Genomic DNA, 18,641 nt, shown 5'->3' on the forward strand with positions numbered 1-18,641 from the left:
GTGCTGGTGCTAATAGGATGACACAGTGAAAATGAAGGAATGACTAAGGTATCTGGTGCTTCACTACACATGAATGAATGCTAATCGAACACTTACAGCACCTTTCATAAGGGCGTTCCTTTCGCCTTTGTCATTTGACTTGTAAGACCAGGTGAGTCATGCCTGCACCAGGACGTGGTGGATCATCTTAGCAACAAAGCGATGAAGAGATTACAAACCAGGGTTGAGCTGAGGAGTCAAACTGGAATTTATTGTGTTCATGGATGTCGCAGTGCAGCACAGGATGCCTTGCTCTAGTTGGTGTTGGCGTACAGTGCGCAAGCGGCGATGGCGGCCAGGAGAAGGGGCAGAACTGACCAGGATTACTGCGCCTCCCGACCGGAACACCTTCCGATCGTTCAGGGGCTGAACCGGCCTAAAGTTCCCCACCATTGGCGTTTCATCTTCGAGCAGAACCTCAGAGAACACCGTTAGCTGGAGGAACAGAGGGTAAATGTTAGGCCCCAGCTTGTGGAAAGAGATCATCAAGGTGTGTTATTCGACCGAGTCCGTAAATGCTGTGTTTTTTCAAGTACATTTAATCATAAACTGAACTACTCAACAAATTGTTGATAAAACAGGAAAAGTCAGTATGGCAGTTTTGGGGATTTTATAAGTCTGACCGTCGTCCCCACCAACACTACCGCAAACTTGTTTTACCACCTTAGCCGCGCTCACACTTTGGAGCACAGACGTATTCGCCAGCAACGTCCAACATCTGCAGCTGCTACACCGCACAAGCAGCAGACCGCCATGGAGAGGTACTCTGCATCAGCGCCTTACTAAACGCTACAAAGAAATAACGGAGGCAGACGTGCTGAGCACTGTCCAGAAGCCAGGTTACCAACCTAGCGCTAAACTTACAGAAAATAGTTCTTCTCAGGTTTCTCTATGTTTATATTTAACACTTTGCACTATTTTATTACACTTTATTAAGCAGTTCTTACTTATTCTTTCTTCACTGTGATTTTAGACTTATGTTTACATTTTAATTATTTGAGTGTTTTCCACGGTTGTGTTGACATTTCTGCTTTTATAACTGAGGGGATTATAATCAGAGGAAGGTTAAGTTTAAAGTAAAAATGTTTAAATTCAATATATTTTTCTCCTGGTCCTTATTTTAAATAGGTCATAAAAAATATCAATAATTATCGATATCGACCGATATGAAACACTTATATCGTGATACAGTTTTCAGCCATATCGCCCAGCCCTACTTCATTATTTAAACAAATCCATATTTTTAGATTGTTTTAACTTGTATCAGTACTTTTCAAGACGTCCTCAGCAACGGTAGAGGGCGCCGTCACTATAAACATAATTGCTAAGTCGTAATTGCTGCTTGAACAAACGACTTATGGGGGCGTTTTTCAGGGGAGGTCAGTCTTATACTTTACTGTTCAAGCAAATGTTTTAATAAATGTAAGAAAATGTACCTTATAACTAAAAAACAAACACAGTATATAACAAAAATGCACTTGCATTCATTTACATTTCTGGTATTTTATACTAACCTGATCCATGCTCAGAGGGATGGTAGTCTTAAAGACAGTCCAAATTACAGCCTCATTGCACCCTGGGGTGGTCAGAGAGCCCTTGTAGCGGTAGAAGCTGGTCAGATTCGTCTCATTTGGGATTAGTTGTGCCAGGGAGATGGACTCCAGAGGAGCTTCGCTATCTGAAAACAGAAAAGCCACAGATGAAACGTTACCAACACACACTGTGCAGCCATGTCTTTAGTTGCTTATATTGAACTTACATGTAGTACTTACCTATAGCTGTGATGCTTGGCAGAGCGCCGATGATGGGGTCATACCATTGGTTTGCTGTTTTGGACGTCTGAGAATGGAAATATACACAATATACACATTTCAGCACTGTGTCTAAGGTCCTTTCTGTAATAGCCATTTGTTTTCAACAATACAAGATTCAAAATGGTTACCTCAAAGAGGAACCCAAGGACTGCAACTCCCTCTGGGTCTGATAGAGCTGTTTCCAGATCATCGTAATCCTTCTTCACGTGAACGATGTGCAGCTGTTGAGACAATATTACCGATGTTACCACTTTTTTTCACAACGTCATTTTTTACAGTGTGCTGAATTGTAGATGGGACCAATAAAAACACAGTGTTATCAGTTTACAGAAGTTGCACCATTTGGAGATTTAATACTCTAACAATAGAACACCTAACATATCAGTTCAAGTGAATCAGCTCTTTATCAAAAACGTGATTGATAAAAAAAAAAGCTTTCCTAATAGTCCAGGGGATTGTGCCAAATTTGAGATGATAAGTTTACTTTTTTTTATAAAAGCATGGAATTTAGTACACTTGTACAGTTTAGCACCCTCAACATTTTCAGAAACGGAACCATTTTACTTTCCGCCATAACTAAATAAAGTCATAGGCATCATATCTCCAAACATGATAACACAGAATAGGTGATGTCTACCCCTATGTTTCGATGTCCAAGGATTACAATGATACCATATACGTAAGGGTTAATGCCCGACGAGGTGTCCATTGTCAGGTATTAATGGACGACGGCGAGGCGTGAACCGTCCGACGCGCAGCGTCCATTAATACCTGACAATGGACACCTCGAAGGGCATTAACCCGCTTACACCATGGTCACTTGCCAAATAACATATTTTTAAAACATTAGTTCATATTATTAGATAGAACCCTTCAGTTTAGTTAGCTATGGTCAGAAAGCTAACGTTATGCTAGCAAGATCCAAAGTCAATAACATTGTGTACAGTTGGCAATCAGTAAAAATAATTTGACAGTATGTTGAACAACAAGACAAGCTAGCTATCAGCCATGTCATTGTCCCCAAAACAATATAACGACTTTTACAAAGAATTTGATCCGTGATGTGTAACGTTACTGTCGGCTGCAGCGGCGCAGCCTGAAGCAGCGACCTGAACAGTGAACGGGATGTGAGATAACGTTATTCGCTGTGAAACAAAGTCAGTCCAGAGGGCAGTATAACTTACTTCTTGCAGCCTGTGTGTTTTGGCACCATCCTGTGGTGTTCAGAGGACGAGTTGGAAATAATAAATCCACATTTCCTTTTTGATTTAATGTAGCGCATTCATTTAGAACAGTAAACATACAGTTTCACCGGAACTCCTTTAGTAGGTGTCCTATATCACTTTTTAATGGACACCCTACAGCCAATCAGAATTCTGATCACCCAGACCATGGTATAAAACATAATAAACTGTTCAGGTGAATAGTTAAAGATGAATTTGGTGATATTGAAGAATATAATAGAAATCACAGTATATGAGAACCTAGGCTAACGTAATAATATCATGTCTGTTGCATGCATGTTGTGTAGAGTTTTAAACCCTGACGATACAATGACTGCAAAGAGTAGGACAATAAAGACACAGAGCGCAATTAAGTCCCACCGACACCGGAGGGGAAAAACAATTCATCGCTCTCAATTGACTGCGTGAATGGGCCTCCTTGTCAATTCTGTCTGCTAGCAAACAACAAACACAAAGACTGTGGGATCCATTATTTGGTTAAGGTGGAAAGTTAAATGGCCGCCACAAGGCGTTTTTGCAATGACTCCATTATTGAACAGGTATACAGGTATACCAAATTCCTTTTTTTTTTTTTATGAAAAAGTAAAAAAATAATTTTCACATTTCACCTGGACTATAATCAACAACTATTTTAATTTTATATATATATATATATATATATATATATCATATATCATATATCATCACACTGGGTGACACGTTACTTTACTACAATGAACAACGCCACTGTGGTTTATTTTGAGTCAACCCTTCATACACCATCCTTCTGCCGTAAATGCTTACTAGGACGTCAAACCTGTGTGCCCGAAAATAGTTCCCAACAAATACACTATTTAAAAAAACTGTATATTCACATTCAAATTTGAAAAGTTCAGTTTTAGAGAAAATCTGCATTTTATTTTGTTTGTTTTACTCCTGAGTTTCCAGCTGTTATGTGTGAGCAAACCTTTAACAGTTAATCACATCAGTTAATAACTTGACTAAAGACAGGATGTGTGTGTTGTACAGTAAGGTCATGGTACCTCCATGGGATACCGCTCTCCATCGATGGTATGATCAGAACCGGGCCTTTCGCTGTTGCCCCAGTGCATGAGGAACTGCAAAGCCTTGTAGGTGGTCGGGAGGCCTCCACCTGAGATGGTGCTGAAGGTAGGAACTCCAACCTTAACTGTAGTGGACATACGCCGAGCATAAAGACGTCACACAACGGCTTAACAACACTGAGGGCTATCTTATGTTTAATGGAAAATATGCTCACCTGAGTAGCCAATGTTCGTTATCGTGTCACTGAAGACCTCCTGGTAGTTGGTAAAGATGAAAGGAGTCAGTCGTTCGTCTTTCAAAGTGTTTTTGGTGACAATGTTGATGGGTGACTGGGAGTTTCCAACACAGTCGCTGTAGGTCGTCTCACCCCCCTGTCTGGTGCTAAAACAAGAAAAACACTCAAATTAAAGGGCAACTATTATATAGCATTTTCAGGATTAGACTTGCATGTTGTGTTTGTACTAGAACATGTTTACATGTTTTAATGTTTAAACAAACACTTTATTATTCTCATACTGCCCATGGTTGCTGCACCAGTATTCACTCTCTGAATGAGACGCTCTGTAGGAGCGCCTGTCTCTTTAAGCCCTCCTCCCGAAAAAGCCCAGTCTGCCCTGATTGGCCAGCATGCTTCCTGGACACTCTGGAGCCTCCACTCCATGTTTCACCAATAAAGACTTCTAAATCAAATATTACACAACCAGACATGTCCCAGCAGTAAAGTGACTGGAATTTGGGAAGAAATGACCAGTATTGGTCAGGATTACAGCTATGTCGCGTTAGCATGTAGCTGCTTAAAAGTTAGTAGTATTTTAACATTAGATTGTAGTGGAAAGAAGCAGCACTTTCTACTGTCAAAAATTGCAGATAAAGGCTTCTGAACCAAACACTACCAAATCGGACATGTTTCAGCAGTAATGCAACCTGGAATTGGGGAGAATTTGACAACATTAGCAGCCCAGATGATATAGTATGCTAACATCAGATTGTAGTGGAATAAAGCAGCAATTTCTACCGTCAAAAATCACAAATAAAGGCTTTTAAAACCAAATACTACATAAACAGAAAATGTTTCAGGAGTAATGTGACCCGGAATACTGCCGTTAGCATGTAGCTTCATGTATCAATGCAGTGGCTCAAAAAAAAAACACTCCAGTCCTGCCTAGTTTGAGCAGATGACCAATCATAGCTGGCCAGCTTAGAGTTGCGTAAGACCTAGCCTACAGTAGAAAAAACTGTTGAAACCGGAGCATTCAGAATAGTTGGAAATCTGAACGTTTTCGCTCACAGGGATTTGTCTAAAATACGTTTACTTCATTATTTGAACATGACAATTCAACATTATGTCATTGTAGATATGACAAAAAACACGGAAAAGAATAATATGTCCCCTTTAAGCAAGTTGGAGTGTTTTAGAATGGGTTACAGCACTGAGACAGTGCTTCTCAGGCTTCAGAATCAGGCATCATATCAAGTTAAATTATTATGCAGACGGTTCTCAGATCTTCTCCTTCAATTCCAGTATTATGCAACTGAACAAACTACAGATTAAGATTTGATTGATCCCAACAAGTACAAATAATTTGCAACTTACCCAGTACATACACAACTTCAAATCTCCCAGGCAAGGAAATTATATGTCTGAGGCCACAGATCAACATAGTATATGGGTCAATATAGGTCTGCCTTACAAAAGTTGAAAACTTTTCATTTAGACTCCAATAAATCAGAAGTAAATATAATAGGTTGAGATTCTCCAGTTAGTCAAATTCCTTCACACTTCAGATTAACAAGACAACTTGGTTATCCAATTCAGTCTCCTACATTTTCAGAACATCAATCTTTTTCATTTTCAAAGCACTTTGAAACTGTTGTCTATGTTTTACGGAGTTTTGACGGGAATAACTCTTTATATTCCTGCCTGTGGCTATCAAACTATACAACATCTCCCTCTGAGTGTTACATGCTTAGAGTGGCAAAACTATCTTTCACATCACATCTCAATATTCTTTGACATTATGTATAATAATAACAACTCAATAATATATCAGTTACATGTGCGATATCTGTTATATATTCACTGCTACTTATATTCACACTGTACTTCATTTATGTTCACACTGTACTTTATTTATGTTGACACTATACTTTATGTTCACACTGCATTACAATAACATTTGTAGAATTCATTGTTTTAGCAACATAATAACCCAATCTTACTTTTTAACTAGGGCTGCAACAGCGAATCGATAAAATCGATAAAATTCGGTTATTAAAAAAGTTGGCAACAAATTTCATTATCGATTCGTTGTGTCGCGCAACTATTACGCCACTCAGTCGCGGAGATAAAAAAAAAAGAAAAAAGTTGAGCACAGAGCAGAGCAGAGGCAGAGCGGAGCAGCGCGGAGCGAAAGAAAAGAAAAAAGAGCAAAGTGGGGGTAGAGGAAATAGGGAGAATGACCGGAGAGAGCCGTAACGTTGTTCTGAAACACATGGCGGAGGCAGAGAAATCACGACCTAAGTCATCCAAGGTGTGGGAACATTTCACACTAAATAAATTGAAAACGTGTTACTTGCAAGATAAGCAAAAGCGACACGGCATGGCACAGGCGCACCACGGTGATGATTCAGCACCTAAAACGTAAACATGTTGGAGTCCTTGATGAGGAGGAAGAGAGTTCAACAGCAGGGTAAAGTCACTACACTATCCTACTTCTGTTCCGTTTTGAAGTGAGGAACGTAACGTCCCTCTTCTGGTGCTGGTGTGGTATTTACTCGTTATCCAGCTGACAAGCATGACAAGCTAGCGTTAGCTCGTTAAACAGTAGTAAAACAGGGGTGCTATAGTTTGCAAGACTAAAGCCACGGTTTTATTCACTCGCCCTTTTTTTTGGCCCATTAATTTTTTAATCTGTTGTCGTGTATATATTCTGTGCTTTGTCCCATATCAGTTATTGTTGACAAATATTTTTGTGTGTGTTGTATAAATGAACTTAACTTGCACTTACTACAATGATGGTAATAATTTAATGAATAAGCTTCAAGTGTGTGTGTGTGTGTGTGTGTGTGTGTGTGTGTGTGTGTGTCTTGTCTGTATCTGCTCTTGGGTTACTTACCTTTACACAACTATAAACTAAAACAACAAGTATGTATGTAAGTATGTATTGAGTTGATGTAAATTAATGCTTTTGTTTTTTTTATCCGATTCATCGATTAATTGAAAAAATAATCGACAGATTAATCGATTATTAAAATAATCGTTAGTTGCAGCACTATTTTTAACCTAATCTTACTTCACTTTTTTATTTTTTCTGTAGCTATGTTACTTTATACACTTATTGACTAGCTCTTTTCTTAGTCTTACTCTTACTTTTACCTTGAATCTGACTGTGAGCAACTGCAACTGAACAATTTCCCTGAGGGGATCAATCAAGTATTCTGATTCTGATTTTCCCGTTTGAGTCAGTATTCAGCTGGTTCAGATGCTGGTTACATTAGTAAAACTACTCACAAGATCCAATAGAAGGTTGCATATTATCCCAATTTTAGCATCTCTACATTGGTTGCCTGTACATTTTACAGTAAATTTAAAGGTTTAAATAATCACCGACAGTGTAAGTAATATATGATTGGCTCCTGACTATTTTCATTTGTATCTAACCACAACCTGAGCCGGTGCAGTCTGGGATCTCTTGTAGATCTCTAAATGATTCCCAAGTCAAGGCTGAAAACCAGAGGAGCCTTTGCACTTAGGGGCCCTCAACTTGGGAACGACCTGCAATATAGCTGGCAACCTCTTCATTTAAATCTCTTTATTGAGATAAATTGCTCATTATTTTAACCTTATCGCTTATATTTGATTGCACTTTACATCTGTTGGTTTTACATCCTATGTACAGTATGTTCTTTAAAAAAAAGTACCATATAAATGAAGTTATTATTGTAACCAAACAATGTTACACTTTTGTATTTACTTACTATTGCACATATTATCGCAGGTGAACTGGGACTGATAGCACCAATCTGAAACAGAAAATTAAAAAACATTTGTCAAGGTAAAAAGTTTGCCAACTACATCTTGAGATTTGATGTCAGCAACAAGCAAACAATGTAAAGATCACCACACACACACACACACACACACACACACACACACACACACACACACACACACACACACACACACACACACAGTATCAGTGAGCCTACATTGTTAACTTCTGGGTGACACAAACAAGCTCAGCCAATTGTGAGGGCAAAATGGGATGTTTCTTCTCAATGTATACACTGACAAATGTCCAGCTAGAATGAACTAGATGTATTTACAAATGTGTCCTTTTATTAATAGTTTTTTTCCTTACTGCAAACTGAATTGAATTGTTCTCCTGTTAGTTGAAGTCAGCTGCTATTCCCAGCAATACAAAACTCCCTGATATGCAGGAATTGGCTTGCTATTTACAAAAAAGTTGACATTTGTGCTTGATCTTTCTGTACTATGAGGATAAAAAGAGCAAATCTTTTTCATTGTCCATCATTCACTGTACTGGTCGCAGTAAATAAAGAGATGTTCATTTCTTGGATTTAAGATTCCCATTCTTGTTCCAGGATATGTATGTGTATGTGTGTGAGTGATCACTGCAGAGGAATGAAATCTTACAACTCAGCAATGTCTAATTACTCTGTGACTACCGCCTGGGTGCACCTTTACTAGATGGTCTGACAGCATGGGCGGTAGCTGTGAAAATGTGTCACTTTCTGTCCTATGAAATCTGCAAATGTAGTTGGAATTCATCAGGGGAAAACATCAGGGGAGCTATTGTGTCATTTCCTTTCAAATGTGCGCATTTGTTAATCAATGACTAATAATAGATCGCACAGACCAAAAGACTTCGTCACTTCAGTCACCAGTCAGTCATTAGTTAGTGCTAATTTTAATTAGAGTCTTGGTGCCAAACCTCAGGGCTCTCAGATACAGGACCATGTCCTTGAACAAGGAGCTCAGTTGTTGATGAGCATGTCGGACACACGGAGGAAAGCCCGGTATCACATCAGTGTGATGGACAGCACAGAGAGGGGTGTGAGTGTGTGTATGGAGAGCGTCAGGCAGGCAGTTTTAGTGTGGGGGAACCTCTCTTTCATCTGGGGAGCTGTGCTTTTTGGTGACTAGTTTCTTTTCTCTGCAGAACATCTTTCTGAATCTATTTTTGAATTTCTGTTATTTTTAGAGTATCAACTTTCTAATTGAATAAAGTGACTGGTACGGTTGGAAAAACTGGTTAAAAAAAAGCAATTTCAACCTGCTCACTGAGCAGCTTTCTGATGTATTTATTGCCCTTAGTGTTTTCCAGTGTTACTAGGAATTAAATAGCTCACATTAATTAAGATATTATCAATCTATCACTTGCATTATTGTATGTAAAACAGCAGAAATATAAGAAAAACATTAAAACACAGGCTGAAAGGACCTGTACTGTTGCAAGAGAAATCTAAAAAAAAAAAAAAAAATCATATTTTCCAGCCATGAATGAAAGCAGACTCACCTAATCCTGTGCAGATGGTCCAAAAGGATGCCAGGAGAACGGGCAGGATTAGCTGCTGCATTTTGGAGCTAACTCGACCTGGGGAAGACAACACAATGAATGTTTTTTTCCAGTGTGATTGCATCCTGCAGGGGGTCTTATGCTTATCTATCACCATACCCTTGGTCCATAGCTTGATATATTAACCACATACAACGGCTATGCTTCAAATTACTTAGCACAATAAAGTGTCAGTCCTCTCTGAGAAAAAATTAGTCGAACAAACTGACAGCTGACGGGCATGCAGTGGGCAAACTGTGGGCACATTGGGCATAGTTTACAGGGCTCTCAAGTTTCTCGCATTCACCGTGAGACGCATTTCAACCAGTTCACACGGTCACACCTTAGTATTTCTCACGCTGATGAAGGCACAAAGACACGAAAAGTGATCATAGACAGGCATCAGATTTAAAGTTTAGAAAAGGTCACTATTGGCTGGTCTGTCACCCTCCACTTCACCAATCCCTCATTTTTTCACATCGTTTATTAATGCCATCACGATTATTATTGAGCTTTTTCAAGAAACTTCGGACACTCCGCTGCCGTTTCAGTTTGCAATGATAGGCTATGTGCGCACCGCCACTGCAGAATTATGAGCTTGGTTCACACCATCATTAATATCGTGAGAGGAGTCAGAGGCTCTGCTCTCGTACACAGTCAACCGGTTTCAACGCAAAAAAGAAACAAATGGAACACTGTTGAGCGGATCTCCGCGGCACATTCACGCACCACTATCACGCTGCCCTCCGCCTGGTGTAATCAGTGGACAAGACAAGCATTAAGTGGAGCAGCCACTGGTGTACTTTAAAAAGTGAATGGCTATTCATGGCACCACCAGCTACTACTACTGTTGCTCTGTGTGCATTTATTTTGATACATTTGCATATAATCTATATAAAACAGTTTATTTTATTTCGATGAATTTGCCTGTAATTTATCAGATTTGCCATTTTTTATAATTTCTATAGCTAGTCAATTATGAACAATAGTAAAAATGTAACTGGTAGCAAAGACAGAGAATTAGACTTTGGAAGTGTGCAGGAGTGCTAATAATTCAGGTCTAACGTCTATTACAAAAGGAGTAGGCATGGTTTGAAATAGCTAGCTAGCTAGCTAGTATTTACACACTGTGGGCTAAAACACAAAATAAGCCTAACCCCCCCTTACAATAATTCACCACATTTACAATCGGCGAGGCAAACTCATTAACATATGCAATACTTAAGATCAGTGTACATGATGGAATAGTGGCATTAAATGTGCCCCCGGACCCCCTATAGCTAGATGTAACTTATAGCTACTCCTCCTTACTCCAAACATTTGATACAACTCTGTGGGTATTAACCATAGACAGTTAAATAAGTATTAACGTTAACGTTGCACCCTTGGAGTGCACTCAGATTTAAAAGATTGTTATTGTTTAAAACTACCAGTCCGTTGGCTGGTCTTCAGTGGCAAGTACCGTTCGGCTAAAGTTACTCGAACATTTAAAAAATTCGGCCAACTGAACTTAGTTGGAACTATAGCTACGTTACAACAATATAAAATATAATATGAAAATCACAATCTGAAATAATAACAATATTTCAAACATTACCTACCTCACTATTTACACACACATACAATATACACACAATTAATACAATCTTTTAAATCATAAATCCCAGATCATCGAAATTAACTGTCGCACTATTTGTAGCTAGTTGCTATGGCAACAATTAACAGATGCCCAAGCTAGCTAGCTAGCTAGCTTAATAATAATCACTGATATTATTACAATTTGGCATCTATAAACAAATCAATAACCACAAACAGTCATAATCCCTAGGATTTACCTAATATTGGCAAACAAGTTGTAATATACAAATTAGAAAAATAAAAGAGCCCATATCTCCGGGGAATTAGAATTAGCTAGCTAGCTAACGTTAGCATATAACGGCCTAACTTACAGAAACTTAACGTTACTAATTTAACAAAGCACAATAATAATTTAAACAAAACAATTTAGACTGACTAACTAATGTTACATTACTAATAACATGTTAGCTAGCTACATTTAAAGCTACCAACTTTAAAGAATAATTTAAAAAACTGTGTTGGCTGGTCTTAACTGACATACAAGTTGGTCCAACTGCTCAATATCTTGAAAAAAAGCAAATATTACTTTGTATTAGCTAGCTAGCTAGTTAGCTAGCTACACTATTAAAAAGTCAAGTCCTCATCGGTCTTAAATCTAAGTCAAGTATCAAGTCTTGAATAACAAGTCAAAGTCAAGTTGAGTTCATCATTGTAAGTCAAGCAAGGGTAGCTAAAGTCGTCAAATTTGAGAGTCTGACTCGAGTCATGTCGTGCTAGCTAGTCTCCACCTTTGCTCCATTAATTAAAAAAAAAAAACAGCAATTTTACCTCGCAGAAAACAGGCGTTGCTCTCCCTGAATGTTTAGCTAGTTGCTTCTCTAGCTACTGCTGTCTCGACCAGTTAGTTAGTGTCACTTTCTTTAAGCAAAAAGCTACAAGTCTGTTAGTTGCCAGTGAAGACTAACGTATCCTGCGCTGCATTCCACTATATATATATATATCTATGTGCATATCATAGCAACCGCAATATTATTATTATTTGTATTTATTATTAAAATCAATATATCTAATATGCTTTAGTAAATCCAGAGCAACGGAAAATTATTATTTTTTTTTTTTTTTTTTTTTTTAACAATATTTAATGGCATTTGAATATATAACGTTCATATTGCGTTGATGACCCACTTCAGTCTGTGATAGCCTATGCTGTGATTACATGTACCGTTAGAAAGGGCATTGTTCGGCCGAGGCAATCACAACATAGTGGCGAAAATTGAGATAACCTAACTGTGCCAAATCATTATTGTGTTTTTCAGGAAGTTTTTTTTTTTTGTCTGTTTAATAAACTTTTTCTTATCTGCTGTGTAAATAGCCTATACAAGCTTATAGAGGCCTTCATTGATTGGGATTGCACTGTAACCCTGCTGGGGGATGCAGCCTTTAAAACATAGGCCTACCTGCTCTAATTTGAGCTGCCCAGAAAAAATTTAGGTCAAATTGTTATTTTCAGAATGTTGTTATGTCCAATCAAGGATATGGATAGTTTTGTCCACCTAATAACATAAGATCTTAAAGTTATAATTTAGAAGGAAGTTCGGCCTATAAGATCATTGAGATGATTTTTTGGGGGGTTTCAATAGTAGGCCTAATGTAATTATTACAGTGTACAAACATATATTCATTGGGTTTTTGGTTTCTTTACAACATAGACAAGCACAGCAACAAAAAACAGAACTGACACACAAACAGAACAATCGCACATAGCCATCCACCCCCCACACCCTCATCCACACAACAAAAGGATCACAACAGTTAAGTTAAATTAATATAAAATCGAGATTGAAAATAGTATATAAGTATGTAAATGTATGATCAATTCTGCATCCATATACACATATGATACACTAGAATACTAAAATTATATATGTGCACATGAGCACGGCTTTACACAATAATGAATAAACATAAAATATGAATAGATACATTTATTAAAAAGAATAAAAATAAAAAAGGGGGGCACAACCACAGTAACAATCAAATCAGTTCATCACTCCCTCCATCACTTTGTGTACTTTCATTTTCCAGGAAATTATAAAAAAAACCTCTCCAAATACTCCAAAACCTATCAATGCTGTTTTTTGTGAAATAACTTATCTTTTCCAGTGCCAGATAGGAAGTCACTCCGTTTAACCATTCAGAAACGCCACAGTTGGTTTTTTCCATGACCTAGCAATGCACCTTTTAGCCTCCAAAAGGCACATACCAATTAAAGATTTTTCATCATTAGTTATCACAAAATTGACTAGGTAAATATTTAGGATACATAACTTAGGATCAGTAGGCAACACCTTGACCTTCTCCAGAAGCGTACAACCTGTGGACAGCTTCACAATGAAACAGTGACCCCTTCTGATGGCTACATTTAATGCACGTGTCGGGAATATTTGGGTTAAACTGTAGCTTGATAGGAGTAATGTACTGTCTACTCAGCCATTTATATTGCAACAATATAGAATGTGTGTTTACAGATTGGGTTTTTACCAAAGAGCAGGCTTCTGACCATTCTTCCTCTGATACATTTTCATCTAAATCCATATTCCAGGCCCGTAAAATATTATTTGAAGACTCATTAGATCCGTTAACAAACAGATTGTAAAGCACAGACACCTTTCCCCTAGCTCTTAAATATTTTAAAGTGATGTCTTCTAAAATGGACAACGGGGCCAGGCTATTACACTGCTTAGATAGAACATCATTTCTGATTTGGAGATATTTAAAAAAGAAATGTTTTGTAGGAATGCCATATTTGGATTTAAGATCTTCAAATGACATGAATTCCTTTCTATTGTACAAATCAGATATTTTAGCAAGACCTTTGGAGGACCAAAGTTTAAAACTGGGTCTGCCCTGCCTGGGTGAAAGTCATTTTTACCAAAAATGGGTGTGAATTGGGAAAGCCGTTTTGTCATATCCCAGTAAGCAATGGCATTATGCCAAATCCTTATGGTATTTTTCAAGAAAGGGTTTTTGGTATTTTTAAGAAGCTTTTTTTAATCTGCTGAATTCATGTGATATTCTGGGATTCCATTGCAACCCAAGCTGGGGGGTGGTCATTGACAAAGTAAAACATACCGGCCCTAATTTGTGCTGCCCAAAAGTACCATAAGAAATTCGGAAATTGCAGTGCACCTCTGTCATATGGTAAATACAACAAGGAAAGTCTGAGTCTAGGCCGTTTGTTATTCCAAATGAAGTTTGTGAATGTTTTGTTAAGCAATTTAAAGAAGGAAGGAGCTGGAGAGTGTGGAATTGGCTGGAATAGGTATAAAAATGTACATACATTTTTAGGATATTAATGCGTCCGATTAAGGATATGGGTAATTTGGTCCATCTATTTATCAATTCTGTGACGTTCTCCACAAGGGGGTCATAATTAACTGAAATCATTTTGTCAATAGTAAGGGTGATTTTGACACCTAAATCAGTAAAACCTTGTTCTGACACAGTAAATGGTGGAGGGATCGGGGGACTATTTCTCTCATTTCCTGTCAAAAACATTATCACTGATTTACTATTGTTTACTTTATAGCCTGAAAAGATACCAAATGTTCTCATCAACTTCAGCAGGCTAGGTAGTGTTTTTTCCAATCTGGAACAAAATAAAATGACGTCATCCGCGTACAGCGAGATACGTTGTTCTATGTCTCCGACTTTAATTCCTGTAATGTCAGCATGCTTGCGAATTGCCATAGTAAGTGGCTCAATAGCCAGGAACAAGAGTAAGGGAGAGAGGGGGCAGCCCTGTCTCGTTCCTCGGTTAAGCCTAAATGGCGTTGACACAAGTCCATTAGTTAGTATTTCAGCTCGTGGTTAAAAGCTGGACCCATCTGAGAAAATGTACACCCAGACCAAATCTTTGCAGGACATCAAATAGGTATTGCGACTCTATCCTGTCAAAGGCCTTCTCTGCGTCCAATGACAGGATGGAGTGGTCAGGGAGGCCAGACTTTTAAATAGAATATTAAGCAACCTCCTCGTATTGTGGAAGCCCTGTCTACCCTGTACAAATCCACTCTGGAATTATTACATTGTTAAATTAAGGAAGGAGGGATCCACCATCAAACGATTGTTGGTACATCAAGCAGAGGTGGTATACGTTTAGTTTCAAAAATCTTGTATATTTCAACTGGAATCCCATCAGGTCCGGGAGTTTTCCCCGAGTCCTTTCAGGCTGATTATAGCATCAGACAGTTCCTGAGCCCCAAGGTTAAGCTCTAATGATTCTCCATTCAGGGGGGTAAATTCTAATGAATCCAGAAATTCCTTTTGTTTATGCGAAGCTGAAGTCATGGTAGAAGCCTAGAAAAGCGCCATTTCTCTCTTTTAGGTCCGATCTTATCACCTCCATCTGTTTGAATTGAGTGTATTGCCTCCTCTGCCTGCATCTGTTTAATGCACCAAACTAGTTTACCAGCTTTTTCACCTTGCTAATAATAGGATTGCCTTAATCTCATCAAACATGTTTTGTTGCATTCTTTGTAGATAAAGCGTAGCTCTCAGTTTATGGAGCTCTGAATGCAAAGATCTGATTTAATTTGCTGGAAGTGCTGGTCTCCTTACAAGTACAATCTTGGGTTACCCTCGATAGAACAGCTCCACCTAGTGGACAAACAGAGGGAAAGCATTGGTGATTTTTTCCTGTGGTGACATTCACCATATTTTTGTACTTGTAAGTAACCAAATTGTTGCAGTCAATGTCTTGAGTTGGCTCTGTACTTCAGCAAACTGGTGTTACGTGAGAGTAAAGTCCTGTATTTAAGGGTGTTTTTCGCCACATTAACAGATTTCTTTCATTTTCACCTTTCTGTCACCCTGGTAGTGTACAGGTTGTGTGAGGAGGGCTAAGAACATCAGAAAAAGCATTACACACCCTGGACACCATCTGTTTAAGCTCCTCCCATGAGGCAGGCGATTCAGATCAACTGGCTCACACACACACACACACACACACACACACACACACACACACACACACACACACACACACGGTTTGGTACTAAAGGTGGGTGACTGATGGAGTGGACAGGTTGGAGATGAGCCGTGTGGAACAGAAGGGGTTTGTTCTGCAGGAAAACCTCCCCTGCCGAAACGCCTCCATCTCAGACATTCCCTTTCCTCTTCTCCGCCTTCCAGACAGTCTCACAGTGCACCACAACGCTTCTCTCAGCTGGAGGCTGTGGCGATGGCCTTCTTCAGCTGCTGGCTGCAGAGCTCGCGGGTGCGGGACTCCAGGAGCAGGTCGTGGCAGATGTTGCAGACCAACACCGGGTCATACAGCTGTTGGTCTGGGATGGGCAGCTTCAGATGACAACAGTCTTTACAGAACACATTGCCACAGTTCCTGTAGAAGGAGACCACACAGGAAGTTGTTAAAGCAGTGTGTATGTGTGTTAACTTACATCACTTAATAGAATGAACATTTTTCAACAGTGACATCTACTGTACATTGGTCTGTTATACATTTCTTTCCATTTTGGGATAAGTGTCAGTTTTTCAGTGGAGCATATAAATAATAAGCCTTTCATTCTGAAACCATGGGCCTGACGCAAAGCTTGTTTTATTGACTTAAAAATACAAATCAAAGTATGTCTTTGAATCGCAGGCTGCTACTTTGGCAAAATTGTGCTGCAACAAAAGAGTGCCAGGATTAATGTGAATACAAAAAACCGCCAGAGTTTTCTCAAAAGTGTTGCTGTAGATGCTCTTCTCCTCCCTCTAAAACCAGGCTGTCACTTCCTTTATGGAATCTGCTCCAGACTGCTTAAAGATTGTGCAGCTCAGTGAGGTCATCCTGCACATTTTCAACCAAAGGCGTTAGCAGTCTTTCGTAGCCGTCCTTCGTCGCTCAAATAGTAGAGCGTCAACGCAACCTTTTTCACCAGTTCAATTGGGGCACGCATGGCTGTTGTTTGCCCATCGATGTATGGACGGAGATCTTCGCTCAGGGCGAGGAGAGATGTCCTGGACATGCGGAAGTTCTCCCTCCATTCTTCGTCCACAGCAATGCCATTAACGACGTTGTCCCACCAACTGCTGGTTCTACCTGGTCTAACCCAAAATCTTCTCCTGGCTGCCCTCCTAGTAGCACTTCGTGGTGGATTTAAAATGATGTGGCGTATGCGGTTGTCCATAAGATGTTTTTGCTCAGCGTGGTGGCACAGGAGCATAATATTTTGCCCTAGTAATCCTAATAGGGTCAATATCTTCTCCAACAGAAACACAAGCATGTAGTCCGCCATTGTTGTTATGAGGAGGGGGGAGCCGAGGTCGGAGGCTATGAGGTTAAGGGGTGTGGCGATGACATCATCGATACGTGGTCGTATCCGGTATTCACCATCCATACGAAACCAAACGAGAGCCGTTTTTTTTTCACCTGAACCTGGTTTCCAAAAGTTTTTTCACCCTGACGGTTTCAAAAGTGCGTTTTCAGGCGAGTGCGTGGGATTCGTCTGGGCCCGATACGGCGCGATGCAAAACATGTGCGTTTGCACAAAAAAACGTTTCCGTGTGGACGGCCCCTGAGTCTGTGGAAAACGTTGTGTGTGGTCCCAGTACCTAAAACTGGGAGCCCAACCACTTCACACTGGTAGCCTTGACTTCTCACCTGATGAAGACCTTGGAGAGGATTGTATTTTGACACCTGAGAACCCTGGTGAGCTCAGAACTGGACCCTTGGTTAGACAGCAGGCTTCAGGCCTAGGGTGGAGGATGCCATTATCTATCTATCACAACAACACCGCCGCCACACCTGGAGAAACACGGGGCACTGTGAGGGTCATGTTTTATGATTTCTCCAGTGCTTTCAATACAATCCAACCATCACTGCTCTGGGGAAGCTATTGGGAGCTGGTGTTGACCCCAACCGGTCTGCATGGACTATCAATGACCTCACTGACAGACCACGGTATGTGAGGCTCCAGGACTGTTGGTGATGAGCAGCACAGGAGCTCCTTTTTTCTACCCCCCTGTATAAAGCCGGTTTCGGTACAGCGGCACAAGCGCTGTCACATGCAGAAGTTCTCTGATGATACTGCCATTGTTGGGAGGGTATCAGAGGAGAATGATCAGGAATACCGGGAGGTCATCGGGGACTTTGTCAACTGGTACTACACCGGTGAACATCCAGGGTGTCGACATCGAGATGGTGGAGACATACAAATATCTGGGTGTTCACCTCAACAATAAACTGGACTGGTCCAAAAACACAGACGTCCTGTTCAAAAAGGGCCAATGCCGGCTCCACCTGCTGAGGAGGCTGAGGTGCGTGCAGGACTCTGTTAAAA

At 39.8% G+C, this 18,641-nt stretch overlaps 1 protein-coding gene across 2 annotated transcripts in view; it reads right to left on the reverse strand.

The window, feature by feature from the left end:
* The window catches only part of ca4a (carbonic anhydrase IV a), a 73,026-nt gene that overhangs the window by 38,726 nt on the left and 15,659 nt on the right, over window positions 1-18,641 (reverse strand). Inside the window, exons 1-2 of one of the 2 annotated variants that reach the window (XM_039778502.1) lie at window positions 12,127-12,281; window positions 9,682-9,759 (exon numbers count right to left, since the gene is read on the reverse strand). The exons of the other annotated variant lie outside the window; for it this stretch is intronic. Coding sequence (XP_039634436.1) covers window positions 9,682-9,742 — 61 coding nt within the window. The 5' untranslated portion in view covers window positions 9,743-9,759; window positions 12,127-12,281. Of the gene's footprint in view, window positions 1-9,681; window positions 9,760-12,126; window positions 12,282-18,641 lie in introns of those variants that run through there. 2 annotated transcript variants of the gene reach the window in all.

The sequence above is a fragment of the Perca fluviatilis genome, chromosome 16, assembly GCF_010015445.1.
Source record: "Perca fluviatilis chromosome 16, GENO_Pfluv_1.0, whole genome shotgun sequence".
Taxonomy (NCBI): Eukaryota; Metazoa; Chordata; class Actinopteri; order Perciformes; family Percidae; genus Perca; species Perca fluviatilis.